The 20,619-nt window shown below is 38.5% G+C and overlaps 1 protein-coding gene across 2 annotated transcripts in view; it reads right to left on the reverse strand.

Moving 5' to 3' along the window:
• The window catches only part of ULK4 (unc-51 like kinase 4), a 205,339-nt gene that overhangs the window by 133,210 nt on the left and 51,510 nt on the right, over positions 1-20,619 (reverse strand). For both annotated transcript variants that reach the window (XM_044456388.1, XM_044456378.1), the window contains exons 22-25: positions 14,939-15,066; positions 10,769-10,902; positions 6,558-6,679; positions 4,843-4,899 (exon numbers count right to left, since the gene is read on the reverse strand). In XM_044456388.1, coding sequence (XP_044312323.1) covers positions 4,843-4,899; positions 6,558-6,679; positions 10,769-10,902; positions 14,939-15,066 — 441 coding nt within the window. The remainder of the gene's footprint in view (positions 1-4,842; positions 4,900-6,557; positions 6,680-10,768; positions 10,903-14,938; positions 15,067-20,619) is intronic.

The following is a 20,619-nucleotide window of genomic DNA, read 5'->3' on the forward strand; positions in this document are numbered from 1 at the left end:
TAGATACAATATCCCATCCCAAACTGCAACCCGACAAAAGCTAAATGTCTCATGTATAGCAATAGTACTATCCTATTCAAACTGCCATTCAAAGCAGCAGCTAAATAAATGGTCCTTCCAAATTATAAGAGTTCACAAATGATGTATGATGGAAACCTGCAGCAGAAACAGCCCTTCCCTCCTAGTTTGGATTGATCTGGGTGGCAGGGGCTCCTGCAGAGGACATGTGTTTTGCTAAGGCCAAGGAAGCCAGAACTACCACTGATACCCACAAGTTAGGAATACAACTCCATAAATTCTCCTCTTGTAAGGATTTCAAGTACCATCAAGTTAGCTGTCTGACTGAAAACTTGGTAATAGAACAATATGATAGGACTAGTCCTGCTCTGGGATGCTCATTATTAGATGTGTTCCCATATTTGGTCTTGGGGAAGTTGCAGGAGAGGGGGAATGATAAATCATTTACTTTGAATTTCTGTTCTTTGAGCCTCTTCAAGGGCATTGAATAGTGTCTCCCTCTGGAGAATGTAGGCAGGGCCATACAGTGGTACCTCAGCTTACGAACTTAATCCATTCCGTGACTCTGGTCATGGCCCGAATTGGTCACGAGCCAAATCAAATTTCCCTATAAGGTTCAATGTAAATAAGGTTAATCTGTTCTGTAGTATTTTAATCACAAAAAACTGAAACAAAGTACAGTACAGAAGAGAACACTAACCTATGCGGCGGGGAGGTTATTGTTTGGAGGGAGAGTCAATTTTGGTGAAAAATCTGCATGTTCTTGACACCTTTGTTACTGCTCTGCACATTCTTTTTACCACCATGCTTGCTCTGCACTTTCTCTGGAGCCATTATTCAATAAGCTTCACAGCAAGTGACCACAGGTCTGTCTGCGACTGCGAATGGGGAAGATACTTGGGGGGGGGGGGGGGGAGATGGCCACAATCATGATTGCGATTGTGCTCATGTGAGGAAAATGGCCGTGATCATAATCGTGCTCGTGCAGGGAAGATGGCCACAAATGCGGTTGTCACCTGATGTGGAATTTGCGACCTGAGGCAAAATTTTTCCAAAATTTCTGTTTGCAACCTGATTTGGTCGTGAACTGAGGCATTCACGAGCTGAGGTACCAGTGTAATTTGTTGTTGCCCCAAGGGAAGGAACTTGGCTCCCAGACCAGCAGAGAAAGGCAAGGTCTCCTTATAACTGCTATGCCAACTAGTGCAAAGCAGCTAATATTGACTCACTGATCTAAGATATCAGCCATAGATGGAAGAAAAGAAGGTATATGGGTAAAGGGAATATCCTAGAATTCCCTACTCAATTCCTCACTCATATAGCACTGGCAGAAGCCACTGAAAAGGCCAGCCACTGGAAATCTGTGAACTGATCCTCAAAGGAGAGGTAGGTGGAATGCGTCCAGGAGGACTGGCAAGATTATTTATTTATTTATGGATTTATATCCTGCCTTTTTCCTACAAAGGGCTCAAGGCAGCTTACATCTCCTCCTCCATCTTATCCCCACAACAACAACCCTGTGAGGTAGGTTGGGCTGAGAGTCTGTGACTGGCCCAAAGTTACCCAGTTGGCTTCATGGCTGAGTGGGAACTAGAACCCAGGTCATCTGAGTCCCAGTTCCACGCTCTTAACCACTACACCACACTGGCTCTCCACTGGCTCCATTAATTATCATGTTCTCCTGAGGTACCTGGAAGACATGCAATCTTTGGAATGCATATAAGAAAGCAGTATACCTGAGGATATGCTTTCAACGCTAGACCTCCCTCCTGAAGAAAGTAAGCACATCTGTCTTGCAATGCTTAGTAAATGTGTAGATGAATGCCCATATTGCTGTCTTAGTGGCTAAAGTTTGGCAGCTGGAGTCTGCATCATTCCCCTCACTCATTCTTAAACAAGTTCCACTAGGGAACTTGTTAGACTACATCTCCATCTTCCAGCAGCCAAGCTGGGGATGGCTACCCTAATGTGTGCTCCTAGTTCCCTTCCAGCACATGTAAGCGATGGGAAGAAAAAAGCAGAGAAGTGGAGAGAGGAAAACTGCAGAGAGGGTCTTAGGGAGCTTTGGTAGACCAGACTGTACCACTTTCTAGGCAGAACAAGTCTGGGGTATCAGAGTGGATGCTCCTCTGTAAAAGCAGCCAAGTTGCATTCCTGCAGAGAGACTGTGAATGACGTTATTGAAATAGGTTTGCATATCACCTTTTACTCTGTAAAACACTTTGATAGCATTTTGCTGAAAAGTAGCGTATACAATATTATATGTAAGGTTTGTAATTGATTTACATAGCACACCACCTGCCTTTTATTGATAAAGTACGCTCTAGTACAGAATGAGCAGGACGGTAATGTGTTACAGATACTGCCTTCCCCTCTGCTCATCCATTCTGTAAAAAAATATGTTGACAGCCATCATATATCTCAATGCATTAATCCAAACTTTTACATAAAATGCGGAGGGGGGGGGGCCGGAGAGGCTTGCAATGTTTGTTGTTTAGGTGAGCACACAATTTATTTAATTTAAATTCTAAAAATATTTCCTTTACAGACATTATAACGTCCCTGAAAGTATTCAATGTCCAGCTAAAGTATTTACATTTTCTCAGAATTAAGAGAGTACAAAGAAGTGAGCATGAGGTCCATCCTGCTACCATTTGGAAGCACTGCTATCTACTGTTATAAGCAAATCTTTCACTGTAGCACCCTCTGCTGAAACATAAATATTCACCACATTTTGTTTCAAAGCAAAAATTATTCTCTTAAAAAATGTATCTGTCATTGACAGCAGCTGTCACAGTCCTGGCAGGAACTAAAAATACAATATACAACTACTACTTCATTTTAACTGCAGTACTCTGTGGCATATGTGAAATCTTGATACGAGTCTTATTGTTAATATCAAAGCTAGAATGCAGATGCTGAATGTGACAAATGTCTCAGCTTTCTAGTTTATACCTCAGCATTTCATCACCTATACATAATGTAAATGTCCTGATAAAAAGAAAAAGAGACTATAACACCTGCAGACTGTATTCTTAGTATAATGATTTAAGGCAAATATCATAATGAGTATTGTGGCACCATAAATATTAAGGGAATAATCTGGAATTAGCTTTTGTGGGCACTACCCACTTCAGTAAATGTATTTAGTGTTAACTTGCAAATGACAGCTTTATTTGTAGATGCTGGTATGTGTGAGCATGTGTACATAGGAAAATTTAAACAATGTTGGCAGAGGGAAATCAAATGCAAAAAGTGATAATTACCATTGACACAATGCAGCATGATAACAGTGCATCAAAAACAAATCACTGCAAAAAATCTTATATATCAACATATATAAGACTGGATCCAGGATCTGCCTTACTTAAGAGGAAGGGCTCTCCTGGTGGAGCAACCATTCATATAATTTTGGGGATCGTCCTTCCCCACAGCACAGGTCATTCTGTTTAGCCCTGAATCTCTGGACTAGCTTGCACGTCATAAGCAGCTACCCTGCAAAGAAGCTACAGTGAGTTGGCTGTTTTCTCACTAACAGTCACTGGCCACAGCAGACAGGTGCTTTGCAGCTTGCTGGAGTTTGTTTCCACCTTAGTCCTCACATCTGCTCCCAGCACACGATCAATAGGTCTTTGGTACAATTATAGCAACCTACTCATTAATGAGCACAAAGGTCCTTATTGTCAGAGTGGGGTTTATTTTGTAGAATTTTTTCACCCTTGGGAGATTGGCACATATTTAATATTATTTTTTCACTTTTGGGGACTTTTATGCAAAGTTAGTTTTAGAAACTAAAATCTCAGAGAGATTTACACAGATTCACTGAAGTACAGAAACACCTGCACTTTGGTGAATTGGTGCATCTTTCCCTGAAAGTTTGAGGAAATCTTCTGAAGAATGGGGAAAGTGCTCATCAAATAAGTGCAAATCTCCCAAAGGTGGGAAAAAAATCTACAGCCAGATCAAGGGCAGCCCTGGTTCCCAGAGATGGTACTCCTGTTGCTCTTAACCAGGCTATGCACAGGTATTCCGTAAGTTGGTATAAGGGGAAGAGAGATTTGTTAGGTCAGAAAAGCATTTTTAAGCATTATGTCCGAAAGCAGGAAGAAGAATCAGCTACTGGCATTGCCTTAAGCCCCACACTGACCACACAAAGAGCTCAGAGGGCACGGACAGGTTTTGTGCTGCTCAGAGCTCCATCCCTCAATATTTGGTGCTGCCCCCTTTCCCTGTGAATCTGCTACCCAAAACAGCCACCTCAATCTGCCTAATGGTAGGATGACCCCATCTTTGTAGCTGGCAGAAAAAGAAACAGCATCTGCTAAGACTTAGATTGCCATGCTGTGGACTAAAGACTACAAGATGCCTGAAGGTCCCAGAACCTATGGGTGAAGCTCCATAAAGGAGAATTGTTACTAGGTGGGAAGGCTACAATGGATAACACAAGCTGTCTTTGATAGTACGTTGTTCAATGCAATACATCAGTATACCTGACAGGTAATAGCATAGCCTAATACATAGTGTAAAAACTACTGCTGCAATGCCTTAGCTGCATCGATTTTGAATTTCTCAGTTCATCTCCATCATTGGTTATGCAAGTCCTCATTTTAAAGGAACGTTATGATAATTTTCAGGGGAAAGTCACACTATTAATTTTTTCTTGAATATATATCTTAGGGGAGAAATTCTACATTACCATATACATATCTTATATATAAAAATAGAAACAGCTAAACCTGTAGGCACACTGTTTGCATACAGAAATTCTCAATTTAGTTATAGGCATCTATGTTTTTAACACTGTGACTTGAAATTTTTACTTACCAATAAACTTCCATAGCTGCAAATAAACTCCTCAGTTACAATTTGAGGACGAAAAACCTATGTGAATATAAGGTTGGGGGAAAAAACAGTAACTTGTTTGAACATATGGCAAATAAACTGCTTCACTTGGGCAGGTTTCCAAACCATGATAAGCCACCCTGAATGATAGGTCAGCAAAGCCTTCAGCCATAAGTGAGACTGTCCAAGCAAAGGAGCGACAGGGCTAAGATAGGGCTAAGCATGCCTTGCTGCTAATGCCATGAAGCCTTGCAAGCTAAAAAAAAGCTGATTTTTCAGCTGTAGCTAGGCAACTTACTGATAAGCAGGGGTACAGGAAAGACTGGCAGATTCGCACAGGCAGGTCCTGAAATTCAGGCCTTGTTATGCTTTCTAGTAGCAAACACCTGCACATTATGAGGTATCCTTTTCCACCTTCTTTGCTGAGCCAGACAAGATGAAGGATTTGCCCACAAAATGGAAAACTTCCACTGCCTTCACTTGGTAGCAAAAATTGGTGCCAGGCCAACCTCAGGTGGGAGCTTGTTCTATAACTGGGGAGTCACTGTGAAAAGTCCTTTTTCCTTGTTGCCCCCAGTCAGGCTTCCCTTGGCAATTGGAGGTGGGCCCCAGATCATGTTAGTAGCATCTAGACCAGGGGTCTCAAACTCAACTTACCTGGGGGCCGCAGGAAGTAGAGTCTGGGTGAGGCTGGGCCGCATCAAGTATTCCACCACCGCGGTGGTGGTGGGCTGCTCATCCCGCCGCCGGCCCAGGTGCCACCAGTGCTTTGAAGGCCACAGGGCCCCTCCCCCATGCCCCGCCCGACCCGGCAATTGGCCCGCGGGCCGCGAGTTTGAGACCCCTGATCTAGACAGACTGAAGTTGGGAGAGGCAATTCATCAGGTACTGTTCCCAAGTCATATAGGGCAGGATAGATTAAAACCAGCACCTAGAACTGGGCTCGGAAGCATATAAGTAGTCAGTGCTAGTGGGCCAGAACTGTGTTCAGACTGTGAGGTTCCTGTTAGTCATCCAGGTACTACATTTCCAAAATGCAGCCAGATAGGAGCAACGGCAGGCGCGCACAATAAGACCTTTGGATGAGGTCTGTGAGATTTCAAAAGTTTATGAAATATTTTCCCTGTGACCCTATTTCACAGCACTACTGCAATCAGCATCCTGAGTCACCACATTTCCCTCCTCCCCTGTTTAGTCCAGTCACTTTTGTTCTAAACCAAGTACTAAGGAGGGTGAGGGTTAAAATGGCTCATGTCCTGCCACTTCACTGAGTGCCTTGTGGACTACAGGCCTTCCACATTTTCTGCACTTTTCCTAGTACTTGGGTGGTGTGGAAGCAAGCTAAGAAGAAAAGCATCTGGTGGTGCAGCGGTGGTGGAACTGGATCTGCAGCTCTCTGCAAGTGCCGGCGAGGCACAAGTCTTCTTTGTTTGTTCCACCACTGCTTGATCCAGAGCTGGGAAGGTCAGTATGAGGGAGAAAATAAGCCATGGAAATGTGACATGTTTTATTTAGTGTAACACAACTAAAGTACAAAAACTCTGTGACAAAACTGACTGTATTAATTAATGATGCTATCTTATAATAAGAAATGTACAAGGAGGAGAGCTTAGGAACTATGAGCAAGAGAGTGTAAACCTCCCATATAACTCAAAATCCAGCAATAGTCTTAATTTCAGCTGTTTAACCATTAATACCTGGGATGTCACAAGATGAAGTACCACAGGCATCATTGGAAGACAACCTTTTAGCTGTTTAGCCTGAATTGTTGATGGATGTTTACGTCCTGATACACTGGCTAGTGCAGAGAGGATGTCACCTAAAAAACACAAGTTTCATGATATTTGGATGTAAACATATCCAATTAACACTACATTGCTCTGCACCATTTACCTGAAAATAAGGACCACAGTGGGGCTTTGATTTTAAGAAAACAAGCAATTGTACTCTAAGTCTAATTCATCCACTAAAATTCCTAATCTAATCACAACTAAACTTTTTTTTTTACTATGCAATCATTATGAAAGTTCTAAATCTCACCACATTCACCATGTCTCTCTGCAGAAAAACAGCATAGCTTTTAAAGTCTGCATGCACATTAAATGTGTGTCCAGGAGCAAATACATGCTGACATGCATAAAATATGGTGCTGGAGTATTACAAAGCATAGCTTAGGATGTGTAAAAACATACTTTGCAATCAGTACTTGGTATTTTTTTCATCTTGAACTTAGTTTCCATTGTCTTTGGAATGAATTTGGCAAACCTATTGATCAATAAGCTGAATACTGATTTAGTACACTGTCTAGACCCTTCCCAATGCTTCGGGTGGGCTAGCAACAACAGAAACAATGCCTTTTTGAAGCTAGCATGAATAGTTAGACCCTTATGTTCATTCTGTGAAAAGAGAGAGAGAGAGAGAGAGAGAGAGGGAGAGAGAGAGGCAGAGAGGCGGGGGATGGGGGAGAATAGTCCATGAAAAGAAGAATCTGGCCAAGGAACTGGGTAAGAGTGGGAGAAAAGTTACTTAGTAATATAAAAGGAGTTAATCTGCTTTTAATAGCTGGCTTCTACATGAACAGGAAGAGATGATGTCCCCTCGGGTCAATTGTATGCACAAAACAACCTTTTCCAGTGCACTCAGTATGCAAGTTATGTATATCTGTATGTAGCCTGAAATTACATCCTATGCACAGTGTGTAAGCTACTACAATCAAATGGCATTGATTTCTAAATTGATGTGTGAAGGACCAAGATATAAAGCAAAAATCCTAGTACAATCTAAAACAGCCTGCTTGAAATGCTGTATTACTGATATGCCATTTTAAGGCCAGACCCTGCTAGAGCCTAATAATTAGAAATTCATTTTGATTTGCCTTTGATCAACATTTGCCCTGCTTGCACCCCTGAATGCAAACACATATTTTGGGCAAAGATCTCAGATTACCAAACTTGTGATGCTGGTTTGAAAAATATGTAGTGCCAAAAAACATTAAAATGTTCACACTTCAGTCAATGGGGGGAAATTATGCATTTGGATGCACATTTTCAAAAAATGTTCATTCAAATGCATTGTTTTCCTGCTCAAATAGCAGCAACATTAAATTGAGGCAAATGTAGCTTTGTGCATGGGAGGGCAGAAGGCTGCAGAATTCTTCATTCTAGAATATTCCTTCATTTGTACTGGTGGTAGGGAAGGGATTTCTAGTGTAGCTTTGGGGTCTATTAGAAAATGGGCTTCTGTGATTACAATGGAGCATAGAATTGCTGCTCACTGAGACCTGGCTGAGCCTTATCTAAACTTAGGGAAATTCTGAACATCCTTTTATAAACAGTTCTAGTCCTAACTGATACCCAGATGGAAGATTATCTCTCCCTGAAAACTGCTCTTCCCACCATGCCACCAACTGAGCAAGACACTTCACTGCTTAGCATTGTCTGAGTTATGAAGTATCTTCAAAATATGTTTATTAATTATACCTGTATCTGATTTTTGAAAGTAGTAATTGACCGCAATTCTTTTGTAAATGCTTAAAATAGTTCATTTTCAACAGCAACATCCACTGGTTTAATCCTGCATGCATCCTGTGCTGTCATGGCAACACTAAGATGGACCAAAAGTTCTAAGCTACATGTTACATTAAACATGTTGTTCATGCTTGTGCATCTGCTTTTCTTTTAAAGTAGGTGCCACAAGGAGTAAAGATCAAGATTGGGACTAAGGTTCTGTCATGACACAATTTCGATGAAAATCTTTCCCCCCTCAAATCTACTATTTGACAATATTTGCTGGAAAGTTTTTGCTGTGCCATATAGTGTGGGGGGCAGGGAGATCATGGTGAAGAGGGAAAGAACAACCTGCTCTCTCTGCACAACAGTTCTGATGCCCAACCCCTCACTGCTGCAAATTTAAAAAGTGGGGGGGGGAGGTGACAAATCCAAGGACAAACTAAGCATATAATGTAACAAATAGATGAATACTGGCACAAAAGAACAATTGATTCACAATCCCCTGAAATCTATTGCTAGACTGAGAACCCAACTGCAGCCATTACTTTTCTGTGCTAGACCCTGCCTCTGCACTAACACAGCTCCTGCCCAGCACTATTAAAAATAGCAGAGGCAGACAGGGAGCTTCTGTCTCTCTTGTTCTAAATTCAATATAGACATTTTTGTTTCATATAATGCATTGCAAAGCAAGCTATATTTATTAGTGAGGACATGGCTGAGAATTTTGTGAAATTAGATGTAGCTTTACCTGAAGTGGTCACAGCTGAAGCTCCAGATGAAAGACAACTGACTTTATTTTAAAGTCAATTGCCTTTATTATATGTCTATAGCTGATATGACCTAGCTTTGAACCGTGTAGCTACAAATGTATTTCTAAATGAAAAACCCTAACCCTAAATGAGTATCTAAATGAATTTTTAAAAATACTTTAATATTTGTGGTTTACAGCTACATCTACTGGAAGAGACTGAGATTTCAATGGTGTTTATACACAAATGAACACCACACACATATCTGTCAATCAATCAATCAATCAATCATATTTTTAAAACCCAGCAATTGAACTACTTCTAAATGAGTTTTACCAATTTTATTATTTTGGAGGTACATCACTGGCAAGCTCATGTTAAATGCCCCCAACTCCTTTTTAAAGGGAAAAGGAAGGAAGAATTTGGAATGGAGAAGCAGAATATCTGTTTGGCTCTCATGGGGATCAGCTCCTTCCATATTTCCCTGTGGAGTTCAAAACATGTATTTTTCCATGTCTGCTGTTAAAATTGAACATAAATGAATACTTTTCATTGCAATTCCAGCTTCTCCTAACACATATAAGAAAATACTATTTGACATTGATAAGCCAATGTGGGGTAGCGGTTAAGAGCATGGGACTGTGGCCATCTGGACTCTAGTCCCTGCTCAGCCATGGAGTATGCATAGGATGATAAATAAATAAGACTGTTGTCATGATCTCTAATTTGAGGGTTAATACTGCACTTGTCCTATATATATTTAGTCTGAGACTAAACATATACTCTCAGTTTCCACTGCTTAGTTATTAATCCTTTTCCTATTTTCTCTTTTTTAAAACTAGCTTTCCTTCATGAAACCCTCACATACTTATAAGAATACTAAAATAAGCTACTATGCTTCTGATACATTCAATGACTCTTTGAATTTCTTCACAAACATCACAGCTTTCCTCTCCACGAAGAATGTTAGTTTTTTATTATATTACCTAAATGGTTTATACTAATTGACAAGCCACCCTTGACATGACCATAAACAGTGAAACCAAACACATGTGCATATGTGGAAATGTTTTTCTTACCTGTTACCAGAATATATAGTCCATGTGATTTCAGCAGGATAAATCATACTGTATACAATACTGCTACTTCCATTACAGCACTTGTTTTCCCTACTGTGACTCATGTCGCATTCTGGCACCATTCCTGAAATATAAGCTAATCGAGTACGGAACCAGGTTTGGACAATCTTCCATATAGTTTTCTATGGGTACCATGTGATGCCCTTCCCCCAATTCCCTCGAGCTCACCAGTTCTTTGTTTGGTGGGCTTGTAAAAGTGTGATTGTGCTGGGGAAGAAAAGATGTGGGAGAAACTATACAGGGGCAGGGGCATGTGCATGGGAGACAGTGGAGGGGGACAGTGCCAGTGAGAGTGGGGTGAGCATGCCCATAGGAGAGTGTGTGTGTACGCGAAAGAGAGAGATGTGAAAGGTCCACATACCATTACAAATCCAAAGAATTAGCCAGACATTGCAGCGATTTTCCACCACAGAACAAGTTTGCCCATCCTTTTTCCACAGTGTTTTACATGGAGAATAAATAAAACAGAAACAAAAGGGGAACCCATTTTTATAAAGAGAACAAAATTTACCTAGAATTTCCGGCAGTTGCTGCACAATATAATAGATAAGAAGATCCAAGCATTTTGATAGATATTCACTGCTGCTTTTCTGTTCTTTTCCTGGAGTGGGCTTTCTGCTGTCTCTTTCAATGTACATTACCAATCTATTCACCAACAAGTGCAAAATATTACCTCATATGACAAAACACTGATACTTCTTTCAAAAGATGACTGAGACAAACATGCCTTATGGACATGCTTATATGTCAGATGATACTTATATAGTGCTTCAGCAGTTAAATATTTCCCTAAGAAAATCAGAAACTGAATTCCTACACAGTAAAACCAGAGTTAAAAAAAACAATGAGGTGACATAATTTACATTAAATAAACAAATGAGCAAAGAAGTTCACTCAACAGGTCTGCCCTGTTGACTGGCATCTAACCTTCCCTGGCAGGGGTGGCAGTCCCCCTTAAAGATGAGGCACACAGTCTGGGCATGCTCTTGGATTCCTCAGCATCACTCGAGGCCCAAGTGGTCAAAGAGGCAAAGACCACCTTTTATCAGCTTAGATCGATATAGCAGTTGCAACATAAACAGAGCATTTAATCCATTCCAGGACTCTGATCGTGACCCAAATTGGTCGTGAACTAAGTGAAACTAAGGGTCAATGTAAATGACCATTCTGCAACTATTTTTTTTACTCACAAAAATTTGAAGCAAAGTGACAAAGAGCAACAAAGATCATGGCCATCTCCCCACACCCCAAGATCGTGCGGGGGGGAGGTGGGCATGATCGCGGGCACACTGGGGGGAGGTGGGAGCAGAAACATTACAATTCTGAATAAATTGCAAAAAGATCCATAGCACTAATTATATGCATATTACATATCTCTATCCGTTAGTATACAGAGTGGGCCAAAAGTAGGTATACAGTACTGATTGAGTCATGTTTAGTCTTGCAGGTGCTCAAAATATCTTCCATCAATGTTGCAACATTCCTGGATGTCCCTGACAATGTGACACTAATTCCAGTTAGCACCAGTGAGGATAAATGCTTGCGGGATGAACACCTTCATTTCATTCAGCGTGTGAGGTCCTCCATTACCTGATCAGAACTATATGCCTACTTTTGGCCTACCCTGTACAACAGCACATACTAGCATTGTGAAATAGTTATGTGAAGATGACAACAAAGGCACTCCAAATTTTCACATATTTATCCATTTGTAAATTATGCCAAAATCTACCCATTCAGAAACTGAAAGTTTCATTAAATCCTTCACTGGGTTGCAGGTGGCTGACTAGTATTCCCGTGTTATAACATTCAGCTTTTAGCTGTCAATAGGGTATGGAAAAACTATTTACGTTGACCTTGGGTTAAATTCTAAGAAATAGGAAGGTCATTGAAAAGAACATGTGCTTCCTTGAATATTAAAGAACCTTCCATCACAAGATGTATCCAAATTACTACCTCCTCCCAGAAGGAACCGGCCATTGGGTATTGTCAAAATTAAGTAGAAAAGCATTATTAGCAGCATCTCCAACAACTGGCTGATTTAATTAAGCCCTTTTCAAAAAGATGTTGTGGCATTCACTATACACAAAATATCATTGTTTGCTGAATAAGCATAGCCTAGGATCCCTGAAACCCTGAAAAATAGAGAATAATGAAGCACTCCATTGTCTGGGCAAGATAGGGCAGTCCAGCTCATTATTCCATTCCTGGTTAAGACCCTGGCAAACTTACACTTGGCACACAACTCAGAAAATGAAAATTATTGTGAAGAATGACAAGCTTATTCAAAGAAAAAGTCAGCCTATCTGTCAAAGTCTGCCAAAAAAACCATTTTCTTGACAATTTTAAAATTTGGATTTCTCGATAAAGTTTTTTGCATGTGAAATTTTCTCAAACTGAAACTGAAGTAAAATATATGCCGTTACTCTGTAGTTGCTGCAACTGGAGGGGGCACATTTTCTGTTTTGGTATGATAAGAGCCCAATGCAATCCACTTGGGAAGATGATCCAGAGATGAAGATTCCAGAACTGACCAGTGAGAAGAATATGCTTTAAGTGGAAAAGATCAAAATGGGAAAGGTCAGGGTGTCTACATCCACCCTTACTGAAGGAAAGTTACATCCCACAGCTATTTGTGGTGGAGTAGAACCTCATTAAAAAGAAACAAATCATTAAGCTTTGGGAAATACTTGCCAAATATATATAAAGGCATTCCACATAAAACAAAAATTTGAAGTGTTACATTCATATTAAGTGTGTATACTCTATCCCAGGTGAGCCTCTGTCAATGTCCCTTGAGGCCACATCAGTCAACTTAACGTCATCATTTGTGGCATCACTTCTGGGACTAGACTTCTCAGACAGGTAATAGACTCAATTAGATACTAGATTGTGGAGTATACTGTCTCCAATAGAAATAAGTTCTGACTTCAGTCAGTTAATAGAATATCCAAATATATATACAAAATGGTTAATCAATTGCATCAAAGCCAGAGCAGATAATTGAAGGACCAAAATGAATAACAAAAGATCATCAACACAAAGAATATGTCTATATTCTAATGTGTTAATTGCAAATCCATGAATATTAGGATTTTGTCAAATAGCACATTTTAGGAGTTCCAAGAATAAATTGAGTATCAGTAAGGGCTGACAATCCTGCCTAGAACATATCTCAAGAGGAAGAAAAAGGCAGGCAAGACTTCATGAGTTCTAACTCTGGCTTTAGCAATTTCATAAAATGTTTGACCCATTTCTGAAATTCCAGGGGGAAAAGCCTCTATTTTAAAAGCAAAAGATTAAGAGAAGGCAAGAAACTTAAATCAGGATGTATCAACATGTCTTAATCTTTATCCACAATGCACAATGATTAGGTAAGACTCACAAAAAGGGTCAGTCCAGACTAGGAATTTCTCTCAGGATGGGGAACATTGTGGGCCAGAGTATCCCTGTGTCTGTATTAGACAAACCATATTCCAAACCTAAAAACTTGCATGACTGGGGAGAAGTTTTTGACTGAAACTCAATTTTCCAACCAGTACAGAAGGGATATAGAAGAATTATCAGAGACTGCTTCCACGTTTTTACTTTATTTTGTGATTCTATTTGGTCTCCACATAATAAAAAGTTATGGGTGAATTTCAATGCAGGGTTTCTTACTGTGTCAATGGCTGCCATTTGGGTGGCTTGTTAACCACCAGAACAATTCACTTTTGATTAAGTGACAGAACAGACCTCTTTAGGTGGAGGTATAAGACAAACTAAAGTCTATTAATGGGAGCAAAGTAAATAAACAACCCTGTGGGAGCAAAGCAAAGTAATTTTCTTGCAAGGAGAGCCAACATTTTCTGGAAATAGCCAACTTCTTTTTCCTACTGCTGCATGGTAAATATCACTAATGTTCCCTTCTGAAAATACAAAAAAAAAAAAATCTGGAGACTTTCTTTTCCAGTAATTTTCTGCTTCCTGTGCATGCATGCATTAATTTTCTTGCTTTTATTTTTCTTTGAAAAATATATAGCAGAAAAACTCTAACCTGCATTTAGAAATTATGAGAAATGCATAAGAATCAAAAACAGGCAAAAAAGGAAAGTAATAATAACTTTTAATGGAAGCCAAACATTATTTTATCAAAAGGTCCAGAAACAAGAAGCAAAGCTGGTAACAATCTGTAACAAGCTAAGTACACACTTGAAAAAAGACAGGGACAAGCCAAGTGTATTCAAGGATCCTGATCAGTATGCTGCCTAGCAAATGAGTTACACTTTCGACAATCAAGACAGTGAGATGAACAATGGGACTCAGACTAGAGTTTCTGGTTTTCCCAGGCTAATTGAAAGCCTGAGTACTATCACTTGGTAATAAGCCATATCAGAATGCTATTACTGACTTGCTAGGAAAGGCATGGCAGGTGAAATATTTCTTGAATTGTATGGACTCCTGGGTCTGAACAATCAGATGGTGTCCACTTGGTTATGGTTACTTCATGTTCCTGCACTGAACCTCACCAGATAATCAACCATAGCCTCACCTTTGGAAGGTAATAGATTTGTTTGTTTGTTTTTATTCCACCCCAAAGAGCGAAGGCTCTCTGGGTAGTTTCAATCCAATATGATACAATCCACAAATGAAGTTTTTAACAACACAACTCCATGTTCAATTACAATTTTTACTATTTTACCTGGCCTGGCAGCTCAGAAGTAGCATCTCTTTATTATTAATTAAAACTTGTAACAAGACCAAAAAGGCTTTTGCCCGAATCAAAGTAGAAGGACTTTCAAATAGTCGAATAATTGTAGTTAGAAGGTCCTGGTTAGAAGGAAGAATAGAAATGTAATTTCAGTGAGAAGAACAGATACAGTTCAAATTATTTTCAAACATTTTAAATTAAACCATGCATTCTTAACATTATTTTTATAAAAGAAATAATGTGAAGAATTCTCTTCAGAAGTCAAAATGATATCTAAGAGACCCTGAAGTAAGAGTTCTACTTTATAACATTTTTATGCAGATTGTTTTAAGAAGGGCTGGGATCAGATAAAGTAATTAAGCCAGTCTCATGGTACCTATGCAAACCTTCCCTGCACTATTCCACTGTGCAAATACAGTATGGACAATTTTAGGCTGCACATGTCTGTCAGGGTCCTTGTATGGAAGGTTGTCATTACTCTTAAGGCTTTTTCTTGGTATGAGCACCAATGAAAATTGAGAAAGCAAAAGTTTTCCATGAAGGTGTGTCTCTCAAGGAAATTATACATGGGCTTCTAAAAGCCAATACATGAATATTGGGTTTCTTTGCTCCTACAAGCAGTACAGCAAATGGACACATGTAAACATGGGTATAGAAGTAAAATGATTGGGACAGTTGAGCAGCCCTACTTAACTCCATTTGACTCTTTAGTTTATGGAATAAAAATACCTATCACAGATAATTTGGAGACATGACTTATAAGTAAAATAAACTTTTTACTGATTGTGTCTTCTTATACTATAAAAGGTTGAATTACATTATTAAAACACTTCTTTCTTATGAAACATTTCAACCTCATTATAGAATGGTGTGCATGCATGTGTGTGTGTCTTCTTTATGAATGATGTGTGTGTATGGAGAAAATGGATGCATGAATGGAATGTATGTATCTGGGTGACTAACTGAAATACTAGACTTTTATTTCATTAATCTTTGTTAAGTCAATTTAATTTGCATAACTCAGAATATGAAAAAATAAATATTTTAATTAAAATAATCAGTTTTACAATTTTTCTTGTGTATCTTATGTATATTTTCCAACTAAGAAAAGGAAATATACACTTTCCTTTTCCATCTCCAAAAGAAGAAAAGTCTTATTTAGCTCAATCTGTCCAGACAGTGGCTAGCTATATGCATCTTACTCCACCTCCAAATAAAGTAAAATGAAAACAGGTTATTAACAAGCTGAAAAATGGTTATTAACAAGCTGAAAATCCATTCAAGTCCCAGGTTAAAAAATAAGAGGGAAATATTCAAGAACTCTCCTAGCTGCCATCCCACCTGAGGAGCTGCTGCCACTATCCAGATATTTTTCATCAGCTTTTGCTGGGGATTGCCGCCCTACGGAATGAAGTTGGGAAGCTCTGCTAGGGAGGAAAGGCCTGCATCCTTATCTTGACCTCTGGCTGAGGTTAAAGTAACAGTCACATTGGACTTGTGTTCCACATCCCCGCCTTCCTTTTTCTGTATATAAGCACATATACACATTATCTGTTTCCCCCCTATATGCAGGGTTAGCCCATTTTTTCTTCATTTTCCTATATTCTTCTGAAAACCTTAGGATTACCTTAGGTTTGCTGCTATCTCCCTCTGTGGTTGGTACTGTTTTAGCTACATAAGGATCGGCACACCCTGAACATGGTTCAAAGAAGAAACAATAACCAAAATAAGCTGAATATAAACTAAAAGGTATAGAACATGACACTGTTTCTTTGCCAAGCCCCAAGAGATGGCACTAATCTGTATCTGAGTTGCTGATAAAATTCAATAAGTTCTGTGAGCTATACTATGGCTATCAATTAATAATGGCCCCAAGGAAAAAACAATGAGAAATGTATGAGGACAACTACTTTGACATAGTCCTTCCTAGATACTTAAAAGAGAAAATAATGAATGTACCGATTGAATCTAAAGCTGCATTTCGATCATGCTATCCTTAGAGGACCTTAGGCTAATTTGTAAGTGAAATGTCTTCTGCAGACATGCTCTTCTGGTAAACTGGACATATTGTCCATACAAAAAATAAGTTTTAAGTCCAAGATAATAGTTATAATCTTGCAATTAAATTATGTGGTTATATGGTGAGAAAGAGCTTTTTAATTTTTAATGAAATAATCTTCACTATGTTAATATCTACTAATTAAACACAGCCAATTTTGCACTAAATGAATCAAAGTTATTGAACTGCATTAAGAAATAGTGAATTACATATTAATTCACATTAAAGCTTCATATTCAAATTTACCATTTCAACAATGAATATTAGTGAAACACATATAGATTTTAATTTCACACTAGCAACTCATACAGGGAATCAACTAGATAATTAAAGAGATAGTAAAGCATGAGTCCATACTCCTTTCCTTTCCCTTTTTTGGGCAATAGAAGGGCTTCATTCTTTCACAAATTTAGGATACTACTATCTACCATATATTTTTAGTGATCCTGTGCCTTGCCAAATTTGTTTCCTCATTTTTATCCTTTTCAAATTCCTGGCGATAATCAGCTGTGTGTCTGTTAGCAAATGTCTGATATACACTGTATATATTTCAGACCCAAAAATGAAAAATCTAGTAGTGCTTTGGGGTCAACAGTTGAATTATATTTGGTTATTCTATTTATGGCTCTCTTGACTGCTATCCAAAAAGCTTAGATTTTTTGGCATGACCAGCACATCTTCATATAATTGGCTACTCACAATCCACATTTCAAAAACATATAATTATACTTTTACTGCATATCAAAAGTAAATCAGCATTTCATAATTCCCCTCTAAATTAAGACACACTGAATTTATCCACCTCTTCAATGCTTTCTAAGCCCTATCATTGTTTCTCAACAGGTTGCAAGTTTCTCTTTTTAAAAGATCTAATTTTAGCAGCAGATGATAGTCATCTTGATCACAATCCTTAAAATGCTGTGTTTCCAAAAACACCTCTTCAAACCTGGTAAGATAAGTTGTAAAGAATGCCTCCTATTTCCAGTATTTATATGCTTTGGAATCTGCAAATTTATAAACAATGATGTTGATAAGATTCAATTCGGTTTTAGTTTTCCCAACTTCCATATTTCCTGTGTTTTTAAAGAACCTCGTTTTGTTGTAAATCCATGTTTTACCTACAGAGGCTTATCTCCAGTGTATAAAGACTAGCCTTTTAAATGCAAAAGGTTAAAAGGAGATTTTGAATACCTTTTTATTCTATGCAGTATTCATTCTTGAGTCATAAATCATGTCTATAAGAATGTATTCTTCCTGAAAAGGTTGAATAGGAATGGGTGGTTTTGTGGTGGAGTGCAATTTATTTTCTTTACATTTTTTTTAAACATTAAAAAAATCATTTAGTTCTAGCTATATCATTTCGTATTGTCCAGTATACCACATAAAAACCGCACTGGTTACCATAAAGATCTCAAGAGTAACGGGGAATAAGAGATTTCAGGGTAATTGCATCTTGAACTAATAGAATCTGTTCTGAAGGGTACACAATTTCCAATGCAAAGGCCACTTATTTATTTAATTTATATGCTTCTACAATAGCCCATATCTGTGTTCTCTGCATGGCTAACAATATAAATTTTCAATTTTTTAAACATCATTAGTATATATTTATTCCAAAACACTCTTTTGTTTGTTCATTTTAAGAGAATATCCCCCTTCACCAAAATAATGGATCCTTTTCTCTCTAGTTTCTAGATTTAGTGAATCTAAATGTCATAGTGTTTTTTAGCTTTCATATTTTGGTGTGTAAATTATGATTGGTGGGGGTGGTTTGATTAATCATCTGAAGGGAAGGAGGATTAGATAGCTTACAGCTGCCTTTCCTTCCATTCCTTTTCACATTTCCATATTTCTGTAATATTCTGCATCCTACTTCATAGGAAAGGCATGTGATTTCAATGGGGAACAGACCACAGGCTCTATGAGGACACTGCAAGCTAATACAAGAAAGAGAGGCATCCACTCATGTTTCCTGTTCTGTGCTTCTTAAACTGTGATCATTCACATAAATTTGACTCACATGCTACTTTTTCTAGCCATTTCTAGCGGGGCATGTACACCTTTGCATGCTCAGCTGAAGTTAAAAAAGAAAGCTAGTATCATCTGCATGCTATATATGTAGCCTCTGGTTCAGCCAATGTCTGGAACCCTGAAGAGACGCGCTCTACAATGCAACATCTCACTAAAGGTCCCACTTGTTTTATTACATCCATAACTTTTGTATTTCTCTGCCATCCATCAGCTGGAGTTTGCTTGTAGCAGAATAAAAACACTGATAAACAAATTGAATAGATATTCCATTTTCAAGACCATTTACACACCTGAATGTCACATGCTTCAAGGTGAAGTATGGACTCACCTTCCTATTAGGATATATGGTTACTATAATAGGATTCAAAACATAGTAGATATGATAGCAGTATTTTACCCTTTTTCTGGAAAGCTACTGAGGAGTTCTTCATTTCAATAGTATGCTTTTAAGTAAGATGATAAAAAGTTGAGTAAGTTGTTACACGGATGCTCACTTAACATTTTCTGAACTGCTTCCTATGATCTTAAATATCCCGCAAAGACAACAAAACAAAACAAATGGCAATAAGCAGCCAAATTAGCCAGGGTGTTTCACCAGTGACTTCTCTGGAAGGTAAACTGAGAAGCAGAATTGCAAACCTCAGGAGAAAGTTCAGCTAATATAAAAGCCTTGCTTTTCAGAGGCAGTTGTCACTTTGGATAAAGGTAGTATCCAAAGCAGGACTTGGAAAGAGGGTTTTAAAAATCACATGGGAAAACATGTAAGTTAATCCCTCTGTACACATAACATTCTATCTTGAAATGATATAAAAATTTAAAGATTTTTCTCACAGTCAGACGTTGGAACTATCAAACTTTGGTACTCTCTCACTGTCAGACTTTGGAAAACATAAGCCACTATGCATGCTGCCGCAAATGCTGATCAAGCAATATTATTAAAGTATTTGAACTGTGCTGACAGTAGGAACTTTTTAAACCAAAGCTACAGTGGTGAGTAACATTCTTTTTAGGACTATGAATTATGAAAATGAAAGCGGCATGCAACTATTTATTTATTTATTTATTAAAACATTTTTATGCCGCCCCATTCGCCGAAGCCTCGGGGCGGCTCACATCAATTAATTAAAATAATTATAATATAAATTAAAATATAAATATAAAATTAAAATACAACAGTACAGTATAAAATAAGCCGCCCTGGCCAGATAAAACCAATAATGTTAACAGTTAAAATGCCGCTTGAATAAAAAGGTCTTCGCCTGGCGCCGAAAAATAAATAAATAAAAAAAACTTAGCTCCTTAATTTGCATTTTCTTTATACACACACACACACACACACACACACACCACTAGAAGCATAATTCCTTCATTTTTTAAAGAAGAGAAAAATATGGACTATTTCAAATTTTCTCACCCTGCATCAAATTTGAAACCTAGCATTAGTCACATTTAGGGTCAGTTTATGACCCCAGACAAGACTGCATCAGGCAAAACAAATACTGCATATGGAAAGCATTTGCTTGACTTAATGTACTCTCCCAGAAGGTTTAAATCAGCATAAAAATGGATTTCAACTAGTACT

This window comes from Varanus komodoensis, unplaced genomic scaffold (genome assembly GCF_004798865.1).
Source record: "Varanus komodoensis strain SLA01 unplaced genomic scaffold, ASM479886v1 scaffold10, whole genome shotgun sequence".
NCBI classification, from domain to species: domain Eukaryota; kingdom Metazoa; phylum Chordata; class Lepidosauria; order Squamata; family Varanidae; genus Varanus; species Varanus komodoensis.